We start from the raw sequence: 20,496 nt of genomic DNA, 5'->3' as shown, positions 1-20,496 counted from the left end.
CTCATTAGATTTCTGTTGAGTTTAATGTTGAGTATTGGAAACCTGTTGAAATGGATTGATTGAATTTCCATAAGAATAAGTGTTCTCAGCAAGCATTCATCCCATTCACTCGCATAATGTAGATCACTCCTGTTTTAGATTTGACTGAATCAAACATTTAGGGGCAAGCTGAGGTTCAGAGCACTAAACTCAAACCTTCCATTCAGGAAGATGCTTACTCAAGCAACTTTTGTCAAGATGTGAAGACAGGGGAAAAGCTGAGATAACAGAGATGTTCAGCAAGTGTAACTGTTCTAACTGAGGTAATACGTAAGTTGTGTACAGATAGCAGCAGGGAATAATTCATGCTACAGCTTGCTCAAGTCCTGGTGGTCCCCTGATTTACAAGGCTAGGTACTGGACCCAAGTTGCCTGAGAGCTTATAAGAGCAAAATGTAAAATGTATCTCGCTTCTTTCTGAGGTAATGCAAAATGCAGAATTATGTCACCATTGCCACTGAGAATTGTCTTAGAAGCTTTGTGCTGCTTGGGACTCGGTAAATACTGGATGAATGCTAGAGGGATTTTTTTTTTTTTTTTAATCCTTTGACTAGCAGTGTTTGCTCTCAAAATACCATCTAGTTCAACCATGTGTTGGAGATTTTTTCAGTCTGAAGAGTACTGTAGAGACTACCATAACAACTGCTGTAAATGATTAACACTCTCAACAGTCCTTGCAATGAAAAAAACAGAGATATTAAAAGTTATCCCTGTTTTAGACTGGATTTTGTACAACTGCACAGTAGCAGTAAGTTTTTTTTTTCTTGTTCTTCAGTGTAATATCACCAATGCTGCAGTCGCAGGTTTACAGCACTGGAATGGCTTGGTTAGCTTCTATTTTGCCTCCCTTCATCTTTTGGTGAGAAATATGTATATGGAAAACCCTACAGAGAACTGAACTAGTATTTCTGATGTAGGCTTTCTTTGTAAGACATCATTCACTAGTCTTTATCTTATTCTTGTATTTCCTCATACTTTCTTGCCATCGCTACCTCCTAATTTTATCTTTAAGCAGTCATCTTGAGTCTAAGTGACAAAGTATCTTAAGTATATGTTATTTTAATATTGCACACTGAAAAAGCGTAAGAGCACTTTGTTATCAGCAATAAAGGATACTAAGAATGAATTCTGAAATGCCTTGCTGTCCTTTCCTCCTTTTATGATGTTTAAACAATGTGCATCTCTCTGTGTGGAGTGAAGGAGGCAAACATCTTGGACCCATTTGCTAAAGCAGCTCCTAACATTTTGGTAATTTTTTTTACTGTCTGATGTTGCTCTCTTTTTCTGGTGAAAACTTCACCAGGACATTTCTCATCACCTCCTTTCTACTCTCCAGGTCCTTACAGTTTCTCAGGCTTTTGCCACTTCACTCATGGGCCGATGAGCCAGTGCAGAGCCCAAGTGAATTAGTCCTGCAGAGCTCTCTACCCAGAACTGGACACAGCGTAGTACCACTCCTATAATGTTTGTGTTGGCTCACGATGGGAAAAACAGAAATATAACACTCACCTGCAGTATTTCAGATGCATGGGTTTTTTGTGTAATTAACACATTTGCTTTTAAATTAAAAGCATGTCTGTGAATTGTGGACAGTGAGGTATAGCTGTGATGCTGGATCCTGTGCTAAGCCCCATCCTTACAGGAATGTCAGGGTTCCAGCCCTTTTTCACTGACACAAGAGCGAGCACAAACATCTCTGTGCAGTTGGCATAATCCTTCCACTTATAAAAGTCCTTGTATTGCTTCGTATAAAATATCTGAAGATAGTCACTAAATGCCTTTTAAAAGAAAAAGCATACTCAGACAAGGGGGAAGAAATTAAGTAGCAAGGTAGGCAAATAAGACAAAAGTGGGGATATTGATGACACTTTGGTAAAGCATTAGTGAATATTTTAAAGTACGCAGGTGCTTAAATGACCTGGCTTACAAATAAAAGGTGAATTCCCCAGCTAAACTTTTGAATGTCAGAGCACTTAGGTGGGCTGTTTAATCCATGTTCGGGCACTCAGTTTTTGATCTCAAATTCACACCTCTCATTTGCATCCCTATTGCTGCAGGAGCACGGAAACCTCATCTTCAGGAAAGGCTTCAGAATATGCCAAATAAACATTCTCTGTAGTGTCTCAGCAAATGACTGCAATTCTGATTTTTACACCTACTTAAAACAAACAAACAAAAACAAACACACACAAAAACCCAAAACCAAACCTGAGAAGCTCTCAGAATTCATTATAAAAACCTTTTTAAGAAAGTAAAGAAACCCTGAGAAGAGGAAACATTACTGATAATAAGATCTTCCTATGTTTTAAGAGGATCCTTCAACAGCGCTGTCTTTCACAACTGGAACTTTTTATACCTTAGCCCTCCCCCAGTTTCCTAGCGTGCAAAGCCACTTTTTATTATTGTTAGATGAAACACTGGAGCAGTCAGGGAAGGAGAGGATGATGAAAGCATGAAAAACAAAAATCAGAGCGAGTGATCAGGAAGGAGACGTTTTCATTTTTAAGAGATCTTTATTAATGTGAGTTAAACCTAAGGCACGTCTTCCATGCAGCTGCCCAGAAAACCTGGGCATGGTTATGCGTAAAGGGGCTGTCGGCCTTTGCCATTATAATCGCACTGAAATCATTCTGCGTTTTAGATGAAATTGATTTAAAACTGCTTGGGCATCCTCACACTTCCAATTAGTACCATCATTTTTGCCTCTGGTGTCCTTCAAATATTCATGGATGCCTGCTTATTCTGCCATCTCCTCATTCTCCCTTCTGCCTCACTGTCATAGCCTACTACTACTACTGTGTTTTTAATGCTAAGCCTTCCGTTTATAGTGCCAGCAGCATAAGACGTTCACACGGAAATGTTGAAGATTTTTTTTTTTTCCCAAACTCCCATGAATAATCATAGGGCTGCAGCACAGTAAAGTTTCTCTCTGTTAGACTTGCCTGTTAGATGTCATGGAAAGATGGATTAAAATTCATTGGACACAGACAAAGAAAAACTTTGCATCTACCCTAGAAAGGCATCTCTTGCATTCCCCAGAGGGGAACTGCTTTTCTTTGTTTTGTTCTCTTTCAACGTAGAGATTCCCTCCTTCACAGCAGGAATCCTGGAAATCTTGAATTTGTGTTTTGGGGCAAAACCCAGCCACAGCAAGGCAGATAGAACAGCTGCAATTTTCTTTTCATCTGGAAATAAGCAGAGCAATGATCTTTTTTTTTTCTTATCCCCCTCCTCAATTTGCCCGATTCTTACCATCCGCAGTATGTTCCCCAGGCTGCCTGAATCCCCCTCAGTCTTTTTTCTACCTTTCTAAGGAAAGTGGGAGAGTAAAGTGGGAGAAGAAAGTCTTTCCAGGTTGAAAAACAGGACAGTATTTTTGGATAAGGGAAGTATAGCAAGTGACTTCATCCTTTTGCAAAGGGAAGCAATAGTTTTAATGGCATGAACAGTGCTATGCAAACCAGTGGATTATCTCAGTGTCCATGTAAATGCTGAATTAAAAGAGCATGAGGTAGATACTTCAGGAACTAAGCAGGATGTTCACTTTAAAATTGCTGAAGACTTAGCTGAAGACATTCAAACACAATCACTTGATCTCTAGGGCAAGTGTCGAAGGACCTGCACGTGGTTTGCATAGAATAATGCAATTCAGGAAGAAATCCAATTACTGAGCTAATTATCACCTTGGATGAGTGGTAACAACCAAATTTAAAGCAAGAGGCCACTGGAGGAAAGCCCAAATCACCCACTAGTCCCAAAAGTTCACTTTGAGAGGTCCTAGTTGACAGTGAAAAGCCCAGGAGTAAAGGCGTCGCTGGTTTGATTGTTAGGCGCAGTGTATTATAGTTTAATGTTATGCAAATTCCTATTGCCTTCAAGAAAGTGCAAACATAGTGTTGGTTACTAATAATTGTGGAAGATTTTTAAAGTCCAAAATGGATTAACTGACTGAATTTATTCAACTAAACTGAATTTCAGGACAGAAGTTTGCTTTACAAACTGTCTATATTGCCCTCAGTCTTAAAAAAAATTAAAATTATGCTTCAAAATATCTGTATAAAGATTTGAGTTTTTCTGGTAGTGTCTGAAAAGGTAAATCCTTTCTTGTCTCATGTCCTGAGGCCTATGTTTTAGCTGCTTAAACAATCATTACTGTGCTTGGAATGGAGGATAAAGCTGCAACGGAGCCTGGTTTTGTTTTGTTTCTGAGAGCTGTTCTGTTTCCTTCCCTTCTTCCCAGTCAGGCTGCATTATCTCAGAGTGTCCTGAAGCACTGGTGACTTTCCCTGATTGTTTCATCCATCTTTCTCAAAAAAAAAAGAAAGGGGGAGGGAGGGGGCAGGGAGAAATGGAGCCAGAGCTGCATGCTGGGCAAAAGGATTCCTACTTATTATGGAGTAGAATTTTCTAAGTATTGCTTGATTTGTATGGGCCTCAATATGCCCCAAGAACAGAAATGCTTTATAGGTTGGTAAAGAGTAGTATTGACTTGTACCTCATACTGCCACACTGATTTCAGAGAGACTGAAAGTTAATAAGGAGTCTCATAATCTTAAAACATATGCATTTGGAAATCAGCAGCATTTCTCTGCTGAGAATAGAAAATTGATTGAATTCCATAACCTAATCTTTATGCTTACTCTTGCATATGTTGCAATTGCAGGTGCATGTATATCAGGGTAGAAGAATTCTGACAACCTTTTTGAAGGAAAATCATTCTTTATATTATGAACTGCTAAGAAGGCCCTCCCCCCCCGTTGCCATTTTCTGTTGCATAGGAAATGAAAATTGCAGTTATGATAAAAGCTGAGCCAACCAGAGGCAGGAAGATAAATAATACATCAAATAAAATGTTAATCTATGTAGATAATGTACTAATATTAATTACAAATAATTCTAATTAAGACTCATATTCTCTCCAACTGTATTTCTTGCAAAGTAAAGAACATGCCTTTTTAAAGCAAAAATCAGTTGCTGGTAGGGAATAGAAGTAAAGCAATTCTGTTCCTCTTCTGTTTACTACATGGAAGCCTGTGTACAACTTTTCTGTTGGTTGGTTTTCCACAGCTTTTTGAGGGAGGCTGTAGAGCGTGGATGAAAAGGCTTTCTAACATTAGGGACATCAACGGCATCCTTCTCCCAGCTGGCTTTAGCATGAGCTTATAGCTTCCGCTCAGAAACTTCCAACCTTTTAAATAACTTGTATATTGCCACACGAAATCCTGGGAGCCAATACTGCGATGAGGACGTACAGACTCCCAGAGTCTCTGCTGTGCTTCCAGGACAACATTACCCTGGGTTTACACTATCCTTTTTCAGTGTTACTTAAGCTGTTTGAAAGCCTCCCATATAACTTATACCCTCTTTGCCGCAGTCTTCCTTGGAGCATGTCTAAGCTCTCTTAGTGAGTAGCTAAATTCGGGCTTTCTAAGTTGACTGGCTAACCATCAGCCCGTTCAAAATCTCCACTATGCTTTGTGCTCCACCCGAATGAGCCAGACCACAGCTAGTCCCACCTGGCCGTGCTACCCTCATCACAGTTTGACAAAGGACACGATGAGGACCATGCCTGGGTGTCTCCCTCGGTTCCTGTGCCAGGGGAGGTGGTGCATTGGCACTTTTCCCCTGCATTTGCAGGCTGTTGAACAGATGAGACTCTCACTACTGTCACATGTAACCTTATGCTGACTGTTCTTTGGGGCAAGTGGCTTTGTCTTTACCCTTTTTCTGCTTGAACCCTATTTTCCAAGGAATGATAATATTTACATATCTGATTGATAGACCTCCTGCTAAGGCTAGTAATTGAGGGCAAAACTTTTAAGGCAATATTCTTAATGGAGTGTCCTGAAATCCTAAAGCACCACTGCTAGAGCAGTATTTCAGGGAAATTTACATTTACGATAGCATTTCTGTTAGCCAGGCTTTCACTTGTACCCTGAAGGCTTGGGAGATGGATGCTCGGGAGATGCTTTGGACCTCTGGTGTTGAATATCCTTAGTCAGCACAACAACCACTCCCTTCTGTTGGACACATGCTTGCCCACAGCGATTTACTCGTTTCTTATTTTCAGACTTTGTTAGTGTCTTTTGTTACAGGTAGGAATAAAAGCTTAATCCAATCTACTTTTTAGTTGCTTTCTGTTTTGTGACCATTTTTCCTGTGGTGTTTATATTCCGCTGCTACAATGAAAATACTGAGTAGGGAATGTGTCATTCATAGGAGAGACAGGGTTACTGTCTGTATGGACTAAGGCCCTGTAATTTACTCTTTTTCAAGGTATAAGAATGACAAGGGACTCTCTCGTTGCTGCCTAGCTAAATATGAAACTAAGTAAAGTGGGGGGTTTTTTGTTGTTTTTCCATAGATGTTATACACCCACAGAAATATTTTCACACAAAGAAAACTCCTTGAGTCCAGCTGTTTCCCTTAAGGCTTAGAAGGGAAGAAAGACCGATTTAATATTCTTTCTATTCACTGTTTTTGTGGCACCTGGCTGATGTGCTTCTGGAGCCAGTTCAATTATTTAAGTACGTAGCGTTGTGTATTATCATAGATACCAAATTCTGAATGGACTCTGCCCCACAAAAAGCAAAATGTGGAAAAAAGAGTTTGAGGACACAGAGCGACACAGACACTTTTGTTTTGTTTGCTGATAAGCTACAATATCAATAGCAATACTGAACTGAAATAACTATGTATGCCTACTTGAAGTAAACAGATGAACGGATTAAAGTGTGAACTGCATAATGATATAAACACAGAATGAGAAGATACGTTAAAAAGAAAATAAAAATGTATTTTTGGGAGAATCTTATTTTTTAAAAAAAGAATTGGCTGTACAACATGTCTTTATTTCCAGCACCAAAAGATCGGACCATTCCAACACCAGACTGGCAATTCAGATCGAAAAGGATGCAGGTATGGCCTTGGAGTTTGGGTGTTCTGCTTGATTTGCAAAATGTGATGTATTTACACCGTCGAGGCTTTGCCTGGGAAGCTGAAGAGATGCAAAGGGTTTAAATGTTCTGTGAACAAACCAGAGTGTCTTAAATGTAGCAGAGCACCAGTTTAAGTTGTGTGGCTTGATAAGTAAATTTGCTCTTCAGTTATGTGTAGCTGATCAGATAGCTGCTGGGCTGCAAATTGCTTGGTTAATCATAACATTGCTGTTTGTGTGGAGTATGCAGCAGACGCCCTAGCTAGACTTGAAGGTCAGCTGTGGGCGAGGAAGGGTTTTGGAAAAAAGCAGCAGGTTGACAGTGCCCCTACTGCTGAGCAGTTTGGGCTGACAGGTATCTCCTCTTCCCTGGAGAGAAACCTTTTTGGAGAGGGGGGAAAGGGAAATTGGAAAATTTGCAGGAGGGGGTAAAAGAAGGAAGTAGGAAAGATGATGGGCTTCTCTTCTGGGTATCAGTGCATTAAATGAGCTCCGATCCATGGTAATGTAAAGCACCTTCCTGGGCTGCACTGAGTGGTTCCCGTGAGACTGGGAAGCAAGAACATTTTTTGGCAAGTAAGTGGACGCGGAGAGCGTGTGGTACCTCAGCTGAGGCTCTTCAGCACCTGGTGGGATAGAGCCCTTGCCAGGGGAAACTGATCCCGGTGTTTCATGCCAAGTCTTGGTCCCAGTGAGAGAGGCCAGGGTTTCATATATGGGTTTCTTCCACTTCAGTTTTCTGCAGCTGAGTTTATTTTGCCACTGAGGTGTCAGGGGCTTGTATTGTGGAGGTATAAGTTTACATTGTAATAATTGCTGTTATAGTTTTATCCCCCCCCCCCCCAGTCCTTATCCATGACATCAGTAGCATGAGCAAATACACATCTTCAAGCAGAAATGGGTGTAAGCCAGAGCATCCAAGAAGGCGAGAGAGGTATTAGCAGTTTGAGGCATATATAGTGTTCTTTCATTATTTATGATTTCAAGGCAGGGAGTTAAGATGTTTCCCAAGGCCATTCTGTCATCTGATAGCAATAACCTTTAGCATTATTATATATGCTAATAAGTTAATTATGTTTTAAACCCCATAGCTCAAGCAAAACATTCCTTTTGTGTGTGTGCTTAAAAGATTCATTTTATGACTCGTTTAGATTTTGACCAAATATATTCCAGAAGGTGTGTAGCTGAGTATGTCTGTATGTGCATACACACCTGCATATACATACGTACTAGGGCTGGATGCATAATGGCCATGGTGATGAAAAGCAGCATAGTAACATGCCCACTCCTCCTCTTATATTGAGGAGCAATTTGTAGGGGAAGCTATAGCCTGTCATCCTCTGGTTTTGTTCTCCATGTTAGATCTGCTCCTAAATATGCACATACATAAATATGCATGTGTACCTGTACATATGTATCCACATACACTCTCGTATACAAATACACCTACAAGATGTTGGTTTGTACATGTATATCTATTCATGCACCAGCATTTTGAAAGTATTGAAAGTGAGACACTGATGCATTATAGGAAAAAAAAAAAGCAGTTCTCATGTCAAGCGTATATTATGTAAAAGTGTACAACCACAAGACAACACCACATTAGATTATGTGGCACTGTGTTAGCATTTGTGAAAGGTTCCTTCCCTTTCATGGATCACCATCATAAAGTGCTACTTTTAATCCAGTTAAATGTCATAGACCTTTATTAGATGACACTTTTAGACTGTGATGGCATGTTTTTCACCTGGACAATTGGTCCAAGCAATGTGTAATTGGACAGCTACTATTTTTAAAGAAGTGGTAGCACTTCTAGTGGTGAATGAATCTTGTTTCATTCTTTCTCAATATACTAAGTGAACTCTTTTAAGATATGTATCCTCATCTTAAGTACCAACAGATACTTCATGGATAAAGCCTTGGAAAATTCCTGGAGGACTAAGAGAAAAAAATCCCAACAAAATTACTGGAAGCTGTGTGACTGAATTCTTTAAAAATCTCAGAAATAATATTCAGATGTAAGCTTATGTACTGAAATAATAATGATTTCTGGTTTCTTAAGAACAGTATGTAGACTTTAACTTAGTATTGCAGAGACTTTCAGTGGAGCCAAAAAAATCTTGCCGTTGTAAAACGTGGAGGTGATTTGATTCAGTCTGAAATACGTGTTATCGCTAATTTGATGTTCTGTTGACAATATTGTTCATATTAAATAAAAGTTTCAGGCCTGATTCTCTGAAGGGCTAAAAACCACCTAGGAAGATTGTATAAAGTATCAGGAAGATATCCAGCTAGAGGAAGAAGCTTTATGGAGGAATAAAAAAGAACATGGGATTTTATGCAGAATGGCTTAGCACATTATAAACTTTATTCTTTATAAATGTGTGCTGCTCTGGTTGTAGGAAATGATGACAATAATCTCAACTCCATTTTTTATGAGCATTTGACAAGATCTCTGCAGGAGTCTCTTTGTGGAGATTTGATTCTGGGCCGCTGGGGAAACTACAACACAGGAGACTGTTTTATTCTGGCATCGGATTATTTAAATGCTTTTGTGCACTTGATCGAAATTGGAAATGGCCTTGTCACCTTTCAGCTCAGAGGGCTGGAATTTCGAGGTAAGGATCCCTGATGATTTAAATAACAAAAACAGCAACAAACCCTGTCTGGCTTTTTAATCTATCACAACTCTATAGTAGGACATAGAGTTTAAGGACCTATCTCTCTCTCTCTCTCTCTCTTTACAGATATTTGTCTGTCTGTCTAAAAGCTCTGTACTTCTTTGTATCGTTATTTGAATGACAATGTTTTGAAACCTAGATGTTAAGAAATTTGGAGTCATGTTCTGCAGTATCATAAGATTTTCAGAAAGAAGGCATGTTGAGTTATTTGCTTGGTTCACAAATCTTTTAGGTTATGCTTAGTTATGTTTTCAGATTATTTCTTTCCCTCACTAACCATGAAAACTGAAGTTGTTCTTAAAATTGTTCAATCCCCCAAAACTTGTCTTTGAAAAAAACCCAAATATCGTAAGACTCCTCCTACGGAAAATATCCTGTGTCAGATCATGCAAGATGCCAGTGCTGAGATGGTGTCCATCACAGCAGAACAGGAGAGGAGAAGCCAGTCCATCAGGGCTTCATATTTCTCTTATTTAGGAAGTGCTGACTTCAGTTGAAGAAGGGACCTCACTTTCTTCCTGTTCAGTATATTCCTCTGTCAGGACACTCCTCTTTAAGGAATGGCAGTTGCATCCCCTTCCTCGGTGGTGTGGCTTTTGTGAGGCCAGTTGCTTGTAGTGTCACACTCCTATCCTTTTGTCTGTTGTTGTCCCTAAGGTATGAAGAAAAATTAAAGTAAAACCGCAAGACGTTTAAACAGCTTTTAAATTTTGCTCATGCTACATGTGTTGGCTGCTTGGGTTCATTGCTTGGGTTCGTGACCTTTCAAAGATACCACTTTGCAATTGCAGGTGATGGGAGTTTTGAAATCCCAGAATAAACAGCTTCCTAGGCTCAAGGGCTGAGCATCTAATGGGCAACGTGTAGAGGAGTGTATAATCAAGGCAACTTTTCAACAAGGTTGAGTATGAGAAAATAAGATACAGAGTGGCTCTTTGAATGCACTTAGGTGTGGGAGGATTAGTCTAGGAAATAACACGTGTGGGCTCCAGTCTTGACTCTGTGACAGACTCCTTGTAGGATGTTGAACAGGTTGTGGTAAATGCTTGATGTTCAGTTTCCGTTGTGTATGGTGGAGACGAAGATAACACTCCTGTATCTTAAGAAAAGTTATGTAGAAAACAGTAAATACCTGAAACAGCTCGGTATTATAGTACCTGAAGAGATACCTATTCAGTACAAAGGCAAATTGTAAGAAAAAGCAACTGGAAAGGAAGAGAAAGAATTTGTTTATCAGCCTTATAATTTCTTGTTGTTTATGATGATGATGATGTATATGTGGCTCTGGCTTTCTTCAACTTCAAAGACATCCATGCAAGTATTATCTTCTCCTTGTGTGCCCCCAAGGTAAGCAGTGGTGCTGCTGTGTCAGAGATAGGTACTGAGGTTAAGTACCCTATAGACTCCACAGGTGGAAGGCTTTTTTTGGGTAGATTTGGAATTTGCTATTACTTCTTTCAACTCCAGGCCAGACAAATGCAGATTTATGTTGTTCTACAAGAACAGTTAAATACCGTGGCAGTTCAGATCTCTTAGTTACAGTACCACTGGTTTCACAGGCTGGTAAATCTCTGAAATAATTGCTTGCCTCTTTTTTTTTTTTTTTTTTTTTTTTTTTTTGAAGACAGTTTTAGTCATCCTGTCATTTTTGCTTCCTCTTAGGTTGCTGACAGTTATAATTCTTTATGGAAAATCTGTGAAGTCAAAAAAACGTTAATTCATTTCTGCAGACCTGAAAAGAAAAGTGACTTCCAGGAGGGATTTATGTATGTTAAAGAAGAAACATATCTTGGACAATGTTGACATTTTGTTCAGATTTGTTGGGATTTTGAGTAAGCAGGACCATGTACATTTCCATTAACTTGCATTCTAATTTCAGAAAATTATCTTTGCTGATCATCCTTTTGTGTTAAAATAGTTCACTGTAGGATTTGAAACAAACGGAAGAAAGAAATCTGACTTTCATGCTTAAATCTCATGAGTTTTGTGAGAGTTTTTTTTCCTTTATGCAGTTGCCACCTACTGCTGGATCCCTCTCCATCACCACCATCCCCAGGCACTTCAACAAAAGTACATCTTGGAAACAGAGATTAAAAAGTATGAGAGGATCCTCAAACCACGTGCTAGCTGGATAAAAAGATCAGGGGCCTAGCAGACAGGCTTAATGAACTGGAAGTTGAATGGTGAACAACTGGATAGTTTTGTTGCAAAGTGGTTTGGGAAGGTTTTGTTTGACTTTGAGCCAGGATGGTTCATTACCAGGAGAGTGCCATTTTGCATTTGGATCTGAGAGGAAAGCTCAAAAATTGCAGTGTGCCACCTGTCAAGGCATCTCTGTATTCCCTGAAACCGTAGTTTAAGTGACTAAATGGATCTGAAAATTGACCTTTCCATGCAGATTGCCTAACACTGCTCAGTGTTAGTACTGTAGCTGGTTTTCTTTGTGAATAGATCCACCATGTCTGCTGGCTGCAGCAGGTCTTTAAATTCAGCTGGGGCTGAGCCCCGCAGCCTCTCACATGTTTCTTGGGTTGCCATTTAGAGCCAACTGAGTTCTCATCACGAATATCCCCTTTCCCAGTCTCTCTTACGTTCCTTGGGAGGAGGCTGGCAGCCTGCAAAGCAGAACCCTTACCTGAGTGTTCAAAAGACCTGGACCAAGAGAGCGGCAGCAAACTGTGAACTGGGAAAGCACAGACAAGTTACTGGAGGAGGAGGAGAGGAGTGGGAAAATGGGAATGGGAATCTCACCTATATTATCTCACCTTTAGTACAAATCCAGTCCCCTATTCCTCCTCACCCTCAGATTATCGCTGGGGGAAGAGACTCCCCAATACTAGAAGGAAAGGAAAAGGATGGAAATGGGAGGGAAATGGACTCCCCCTGTTCTCCTCTCTGAACCCACTGGATGATGCTATTCCAAGAAAAAGAGAAAATGTATAGTTAGTTTGTGTCCTCACAGACATGGTACGTAAGGAAGGTTTCTCCAGCTTTCAGAATATTTTTTCCGGGTAGAGGAGATGTTACGGGAAGAGAAACTAGGAGTGTGTGAGTATTGTTATTACGTTGTTTGGCCTGGAACAGAGAAGCAATGTAGGATTGAATAAAGGAACATACCCGAGGAAAGAACAGCTCAAACACGTAGCATTTGACATGCCATGTGAGAGTTGATCTGGACCGTGCAGAATGGGTGCCAGAGAAACCACATGAATTACAAGCCTGCTTAAGGACGGAGTAGGAGGAACAGAGGAGCCCAGAGGGGAACCAGGCACAAGCCAGATGAGATGGATCTGCCTGACGCAGACTATAACAAAAGCTTCATGGACTCCAAAGCGTGGGCAGATAGTCTGCGGTGTGCCCAGTGGAGACTTGCTGAGGTGGTGTGCTGACACCAGAGGGTCGCTTATGTCGCCAGGTAACCCATGAGGGCTGGTGTGCTTTAGATAAACTGTGCTGCAGTACCATGCCCTTCCTGTCATAGGTTTTGTCCTTGTGTCAACAAGGAGCCCTGCTCTGGTGGGGCCACAGGGGTTACGCAAGGGTGCCCAGAGACTGGGGCACTAAGTCTAAGTGAAAGGAGCCAGAAGGGCTGACCTGAAGGCAGAAGGTGCATAAGGGGATGGGCCCAGGGCTGTCCCAAGGAAGCTCTGTGAAAGCTGAGGCTGAGATTAAACTCTTCCTGGGAAGGTTTTCTTTGCTCCTTCCTTTGAGCGGGATCGCTGCCTGCAGGGGTGGGAAGTTAGACCGCGCTGCCCCCAGGCAGCACCAAGAGCCATCTCCTGCATGGACTAGGCACGTTCTTCCCCATTTCAAGTCTTGCAGCTGGCAGGTGTGGGGTACAACTGAATACAGCAGGATTTTTTTCTGCATAAGTGGGAAGAGTGTATGCAACTGCCCTGTAAGAGCCTGGTGGTTTATGAAGTCAAGCAGCAGTTGTTAAGCACTAGGCTCATTTCCTCTGCTTTCGGCATCTTACATTCCTATTTTTAGTTGTCTGGTCATGCACTGTTTTTCCCGTAGGACCCTGATTTCTTTCATTGTACAGAATGGTTTCCCACAAGGAGGGGAAAAAAGGCTAGAGGAAGAACTTGAAATCTGTAATTTCTGAGCTTTGGCTGCTTGACTTCAATTTCAAACGAGTAATTTTAATTGAGGGCCTTAAAAATCTGCTGTTCCTTAAATAGGAAGTCTATGTTTGCTTTGGAAATGAGCGAATCACAACAGTGTTCTCTGTGTCTGTGACTGTTTTCTGTTTATGAGTAAACCAAAAGCAATGTTTGCATTGTGGAGCGCTGGGTTTTCCTATGGGTGTTTCTCATTGTGGTAGCTGAAAATCTGTGCTGGCAACACTGCCACAGTAGTGCCCGAAGAAGGAATCGTAAAGTCTTCTGAATTTAAGGGGGCAGGGGGCACTGCCTCCCCCATTTGCAGTCCAACCTAACTGAGAGTTGGCATTATAAATGACTGATCCAGATGCCTTTCTAACTGTATGTAATAGAAGCATTTAACGCAGCTTTTAAATGAAAAAAAACCCCAACAGCCAAAACCAACCAAACAAAAAAACCCCAACCAAACCCCTGCAGGTAGGCTAAGAAGCAGACGGAAAGAAGAGAGTCAGCAAAGCTGGGTTTCCTCTCGTCCATCTTTAGTCCTGTTCGAATTAAGCACCTTGTATGAATTAGTTCTTCACTCTCCCTTTCTATGGAGGGGACAAGGAGGGGATGTGCCTCCATCCTGTTCTTCCATCTGTATGGACGGAGAGGGGATGTGCCTCCATCATGTCATTAATCCTATGTGTGAAGCAGGGAGGAGCCTCAATACCTCCAACCATTGAAAGGAGATGCCCAACTCCTCCTTTACCGAAAATGAAGAGAGGGTAGTAATGAGCTCAGGCTAGGTGAAAACTTTCAGGTAGCTGCACATTGATGTGGGGGAATCAAGCCCTTCGGTAACTTAGCTCTACTGTCTGTGTTGGACCACAGCGGTATGCTAAACGCAGCCTGCCAGAAGAAATACATAATGTATCATTTAATTTGAGAGGAAGAGACAGGGGAAAACCCACAATCAGGGAACAAGCAGAAAGAATGTCAAAATATCTAGCTCCCGCATGTTCCCTGTAGAACAAGGAAGACTTAAAATATTTTCCTGTTTAGTCTGTGCCTCTATGAAATGTCTTTTGGAGAATATCCAGTTAGGCGTTACATGTGCAGAAATTACTTATGGATGATGATGCTGAAATCTTGAGGAGCTGTTTTCTAACTCATGCCTGGTATTCTTCAATCATGTAATTAACTTCTAAATCTCTGCTGTGATTTTTTGTTACTGCATGTTGCACGTGCAACATTCATGCTTCACTCGGAACTTCATTAGATGAATCAAGGAAAGAAGCACAGAGCAGACACAGATGTAATTGTACATAGTGGAAGGCAGCTGTGACAGCACGATGGGATCGCCCGTGGGGCTTTCTCTGTGTTAGCTAGCTTACTTCCCACGCAAAATGGTGTATGAACGCAGACAGTTTAGGGTATAAGCTTTAGGCACAGTAATGATGTCTAAGAAATAAGGACAGTTACTCATTTCTGCAGTGTATGTGTATGCTGTATAGTTTTATTACAGTAGCAAGTACGTTACCAATGTAAGGAATATTTATTGGTGTTTGATTTTTGTGTCTGAAGGCTCTGTAGCATTAGCAAGAATCATTCTTTATTTAAAGAGTGGTTGCAACTTTCGCTTTTTGCTTTTACAAATCACTTCTTGCTGTTGGGAAATAAAAGTGCCCACCTTCGTGTCTTTCCTGAGACCACACTTGAGGTATGTGCAGTGTATGCACCAGACCATCAAAAGGTATTGATAAACTACAAGGAGTTCAGAGAAAAGCAGCCATTTTTAACACATCGCTTTGGAGAGAAGGTTAAAAGCCGAAAGTACATTGTTTGTGGGAAAGAACAAAGGCTGAGAGACACAATGCTCAGAAATACTAGAGGCGTGAACAGAAAGGATGCAAAGGGGTTTCTTTAATCTTGATGATTTAATTGGGAAGAATGGCATGAAACAGGGAAGAGGATACTTTATGTTGAATGCAGGAAATCTGTGATGTACAAGCCTTTCAAGATGTACAATGATGCTCCAACAGTGGAAGCCATCTATGAATTTCAAATAGGCTTAGAATAGTTTCTGTAACACAGACTAGAATAAATATTTGATGTCTTTTTTCCTCCCTTCTGCAATTTTATATGTATATATGGGTGCACTGGCGAAGACTTCTGGAAGGAAGGAATATGTTGTTAGATGCACTGCAGCCTTTTTATAGAGAAAATGTCTTTGCCAGAAACAATATGTTGTGTCTTGCATTGCACTCCAAAAGAGGTGACATGAGAGGTTTTCATGGTATTTGGTAGCTGCAAGTTTAACCACCAACATCCTTAGAGAATGCTTTCTTCCACCTGGGCTTCCATAATGTGTCTCTGTGGACCAAGAAAAGGAAAGGTTTCTGAGGAGAGGGGATGCCTGTTATTAAAGTGACTGATCTGGTTTGAAAACCAGACTATTTTTCAGGCATACAAGCACCTGAAGCAGCTGAAAACCAAACCACAGTTTTATAAGTAACAGCTTTGATGCTTGAGGAATTGATACTGGTTTTTAAGTTCTGAGATTTTTCTTTGAAACAACCTGAGACTATCAGAGCCTATAAATTACTGTCCTTAATCCCAATTCCACAAGGAAAAGAGCAGGAAGGAGCCAAAACAGTTGCTGGTTTCCCGAATATGTCCAGTTCTGGGGTTCATGAGTTTCCATTTGGGAGCTCAGTTCACTCCTTTTTGAAGTATTTGTTTCTCTGTGTTTCTAGAGCTATATCTGATGCTTGTTTCAGGAGAGGATGGCCTTCCAATGGCTGTAATTGTGCTCTTTGTGCTTCTTCTGGGTGATAGCTTGCTACTTACTAAGCTGCTATCCTGAACAGAAAAGAAATATGTCGGGTGAGAGGGAGCCTTATCCATCAGAATTTGGGAATACTCAGATTTGCAGCAGAGCGTGGTGGAGCAGTCTCAGATATTTCCACTGTAATGCATTTATTTGTCAAATATTCATGTGCGTGATTTTGCCAAACAGATGGTGAGCAACCAGGCATTTTTGTGGAGTCGTCGGTGAAGAGACCTCTGCATGGCCTACAAAAGGAGTTACCCTGGGCTTCAGTCCATCTTCATGACTCCCATCTCCATATCCAGCTCCATCTCTCAGACTTAACACCTAGTTAAATCCCCTAGTCCAAAACTGGTTGTTGGGGTCACAGAGTTTAAAGCTTGAAGTGCCTAGTGCAGGAGAGTGATTTATGATCTTCTTAACGTTTGTGGGGTGGGGTTAGTGCATGAGCCCTGTGAGCCCTTTCTATGTACGTTTGCACCCTAGTTGCTTATTATATGTCAGCAATCCTTAGTGCTCAAGCTATCGCTACCTTCAGCCACAATAATTAGTCCCCATTCTGGATGTGTTGTTAAACTGAAGTGTTTTATGGAAATTAAAACTGCTTCTAGAAGTATGTGGTTGTGTTACGGGGTTTTTCTTTCTGGCCCTTCAGAACTGAAAAATGCTATTCTTTTCACTCACTGAGTTTTCAAAATTAAATTAAAAAGCACACTTTGATTTCAGCCTTAAATTCTAGAAGGGTCAGTGGTCATTTTTTTAGTTGTATTTTATGTATCCTCTTGAAGTGAGATTCCAGTCTTCAGTTTCAATTTTCTTATTTCCATTTAGGTCAGATCACTCTGGCAGAGCACAAGTCAGTCCTCAAATCCTGATGCGTCAGGAAAATAGAAAGATCTCCAGGTTCTCACCCTGGTTTTCTCCTGACCTCACATAGATTGACCTTGCTTTGTTCAGCTGGCACATGTTTTTGCATTGATGGATTTTTGGCAGCCATCCAGTGTTAGATATCTTACAAATGAATCTGTCTCATCTGTACTAGCAAGGGTCACAGTGAATGACTAAGCTTGAGTGAAGAGGGAGAGCTTATTTTCTTTCTACTGCAGAAAGAAATGTAAAAAAAAAAAGTTTTCCCTCAGATTTTAAAATGACTAATTATCAGTGAAAACATTTTCCTGTATTTTAATATTTAATGGAACTACACTTAATTATATTGCAGAACTGAAGTGCATGCTCTGCTCCCTGCTCTTTGGTTTTATGAATAATTCTCTGAGTTGCTTGAACTTGATAATTTTTTGAGAAGCAATATAAAAATTGTCATTTTAATCATCAGCGTGTAACATATACACAAAAATATAGGGTTGCCCTTCTGTAAAAGATGCACACAAATGCTTAACTTCATTTACTGTGACGTGTTCCTTTTGGCTCAATGCATAAAGCTGAGCACATGGTCTTAGTCTTTGCAGTACCAGTGTCTAGAGTGATGAACCAAAAAGGATTGATGTAGGCACTGGTAAAATGAAATTTCTCAGTAACATGCAAATCTGTGGCATTGAAGTCCAGGCAGTGCATTATGGATTAAAGTAAGGCTCAATTAAAGATGAGAGAAAATTACTGGCAGTCTTTCTAGAACGGATTGCAAGAATTGGGAGGGAACCAACATGTACTTGAGCATCAAGCCTGCATTTTGTCTGTGCAGACTTGAGTCCTTTTACTAGATGTTGTTTGGAAATACTAATCAGCAGCATGATGATAGTAAGAGGCATTTAGTGTTTTGTCAGAGCACTGGCCATGGCTCAGATTACACCTTTAAACTTAACAGGGATACCCCAGAGGCTCTGCAAGCAGTCAAGACACCAAACCCCCAAGGTGATAGTACCTGAGTCGATCAAACAGCTTTTGTTAAACAAGTGCATGTTTGCCAGATGTTGACAGAGCACAGCCCTGATTTCATTCTTTGGAATAAATCTGCAAAATGACCACATGAACTCCTTTGGTTGGTTCCCAGAGCTTTTGTAACAACATGATACCAGTTAGAATGTCTCTCACTCCCCAAGTTCAACGCTGATTGCATCCACTGTAGTATAATTTTAACTTTAGTTGATTAAAATTACCTAGCAAAGATGACTTGGAGACATTTTTACCTGTCAGATTAGCTGAGAATGCAAATAATTGTTCTGGCATCTTCTTCTTCTGTTTGTTATGCATGCGATGACAGCTTCCCTCAAACATTGAGGGTCTGCTGAATTCACCTATTAGTTGCCTTGCCAGCCTTTTTAGTCCCTATATTTTACAAAATATATGGCTTAAGAAAACTAATAATTACAGAGTCTCCAGTAATAATATTTCATATTTGTTAATAGAGATAATACAGAAAACATAGAAACAGCCAGCATTCCACAGGAATAAAATGTGATATATCCAAACCAAAAGAAAAAAAAAATATTTAAGGACAGACTGAACAAAGCCACCTTTAATTCCCTTAGTTGTAAGGGGATCAGTGGCAGTCGTTTATTAGGCTACTTCAGTTCCCTACTTCAGTTTGAGTATGATGTCTTGACTTCAGAAAAGCATCCACTGACCCAGAGCAGTTGCTGCTTTTTTGCTGTTGAGCAATAAGTGTTAATTCATGTAGAAATCTGAGAAATATGAAGCAGAAGCAGTCCAGTTCATGACCAGTCCAACTGGAAATGTCAGCTTGATAGGTCATGTTTTGTACTTTGTGGCAGTCTTGAAAGGAAAGATGTTTATATTTGGGTTACTTGAAGACATTTAATAATTTGTCATATTGTATATCCCTGAAGTCCAAGGAGGAATACATATGAGTGTGTGAACAATACTGGGTACACAGTGTAAGTTTCCACTTACAGAAAACTGAATGGAGAACAGTGGAATATACTCGATCTTTTTTCCCCCCTATCTCTTAGGGCTACAATACCATTTTTTCTCACACGTTTCCTTCAGATCTTTCTGTTGATCTTTTTTCTTGTATGTTTTTGCTTGCTGGATACATTTTAGAAGGTATACAGGCAAAAAAGAGAAGGTGATAATCAATACTTTAACATATTTTGTTATATTTTGAAAGGCTTTTCTTGGTGTGGAGAGAGGAATATTCTGGGTGCTAGTTCTATCGGTACAAACTAAAGGTCCTCAGGTCGTTGACCAGACAGTTGTGATGGGACTGGGATAGTCAGTCGAGGGCACAGCAACCATCATGATGCTCCACAGAAAGGCCTTTGGGTGCTGCCTTGCTCCCGGCTCTCTTTCGGGGTGCTGGCAAGCTGTGGGGGATTGGAGCTGACAGTATATTCTTTCCCAGTCCAATGTTCAGATGATGAACATAGCCAACTTCTTCTCCCATTTGCAGTGACACAACAGAACAGGTCTGTTGGTCCTGGCGGGGGGGGTTCATAGCTGTTGAACTGCAGCGCAGCGTCTAGCGCCTTCCTCTCCTGTCGATTCCACTTGGAAGCCGACAGAGCCAGCTCTCTCGTGGGGTGATACCGAACCATTGGCGGAAAGCCCATGAGAGACATATGTGTAACTTGCATCATAGGAGATGGCCTTGAAAGACGGTTTATGTACAAATTCAGTGGAGAGTAAGTTCAGCAACAGCCCACAGAGAGTAAATTTTAAAAAGATCCATGCATCAAGAACATATAACTCATATTTTGAGAACGGTGGGGGGAGCATGTGGGTGTCCACCTTGGTTTTCATTTGTAGTGCTCTACACGGTGTAGAAACCACATTTTCATAGATTCCAAATCCAGAAGGGCTCAGCTTGACCTTCTAGTGTGCACAGCAGAGGCCAGAAATGCAGAATCTGCACAGCAGATATGTTATTGTTTCTGTATCTGCCTCATGACTTCTTTTTGAGTTAACATCTCTTTTTCAGGAAGATTTACTCTATTTTGATCT

The 20,496-nt window shown here is 40.7% G+C and overlaps 1 protein-coding gene across 5 annotated transcripts in view; it reads left to right on the top strand.

Annotated features, from left to right (window-relative positions):
• PCNX2 (pecanex 2) overlaps positions 1-20,496 on the top strand; it is a 162,838-nt gene that overhangs the window by 110,724 nt on the left and 31,618 nt on the right. For all 5 annotated transcript variants that reach the window (XR_012041579.1, XR_012041578.1, XR_012041577.1 and 2 more), the window contains 2 exons: positions 6,899-6,957; positions 9,379-9,594. Coding sequence is in view for 1 of the 5 variants with exons in the window: in XM_072856348.1 (XP_072712449.1) it covers positions 6,899-6,957; positions 9,379-9,594 (275 nt within the window). In the remaining 4 variants the exon portion in view is untranslated. The remainder of the gene's footprint in view (positions 1-6,898; positions 6,958-9,378; positions 9,595-20,496) is intronic.

Source organism: Ciconia boyciana, chromosome 3 (genome assembly GCF_034638445.1).
Source record: "Ciconia boyciana chromosome 3, ASM3463844v1, whole genome shotgun sequence".
NCBI classification, from domain to species: domain Eukaryota; kingdom Metazoa; phylum Chordata; class Aves; order Ciconiiformes; family Ciconiidae; genus Ciconia; species Ciconia boyciana.
This window is presented reverse-complemented; position numbering and strand designations above follow the sequence as displayed.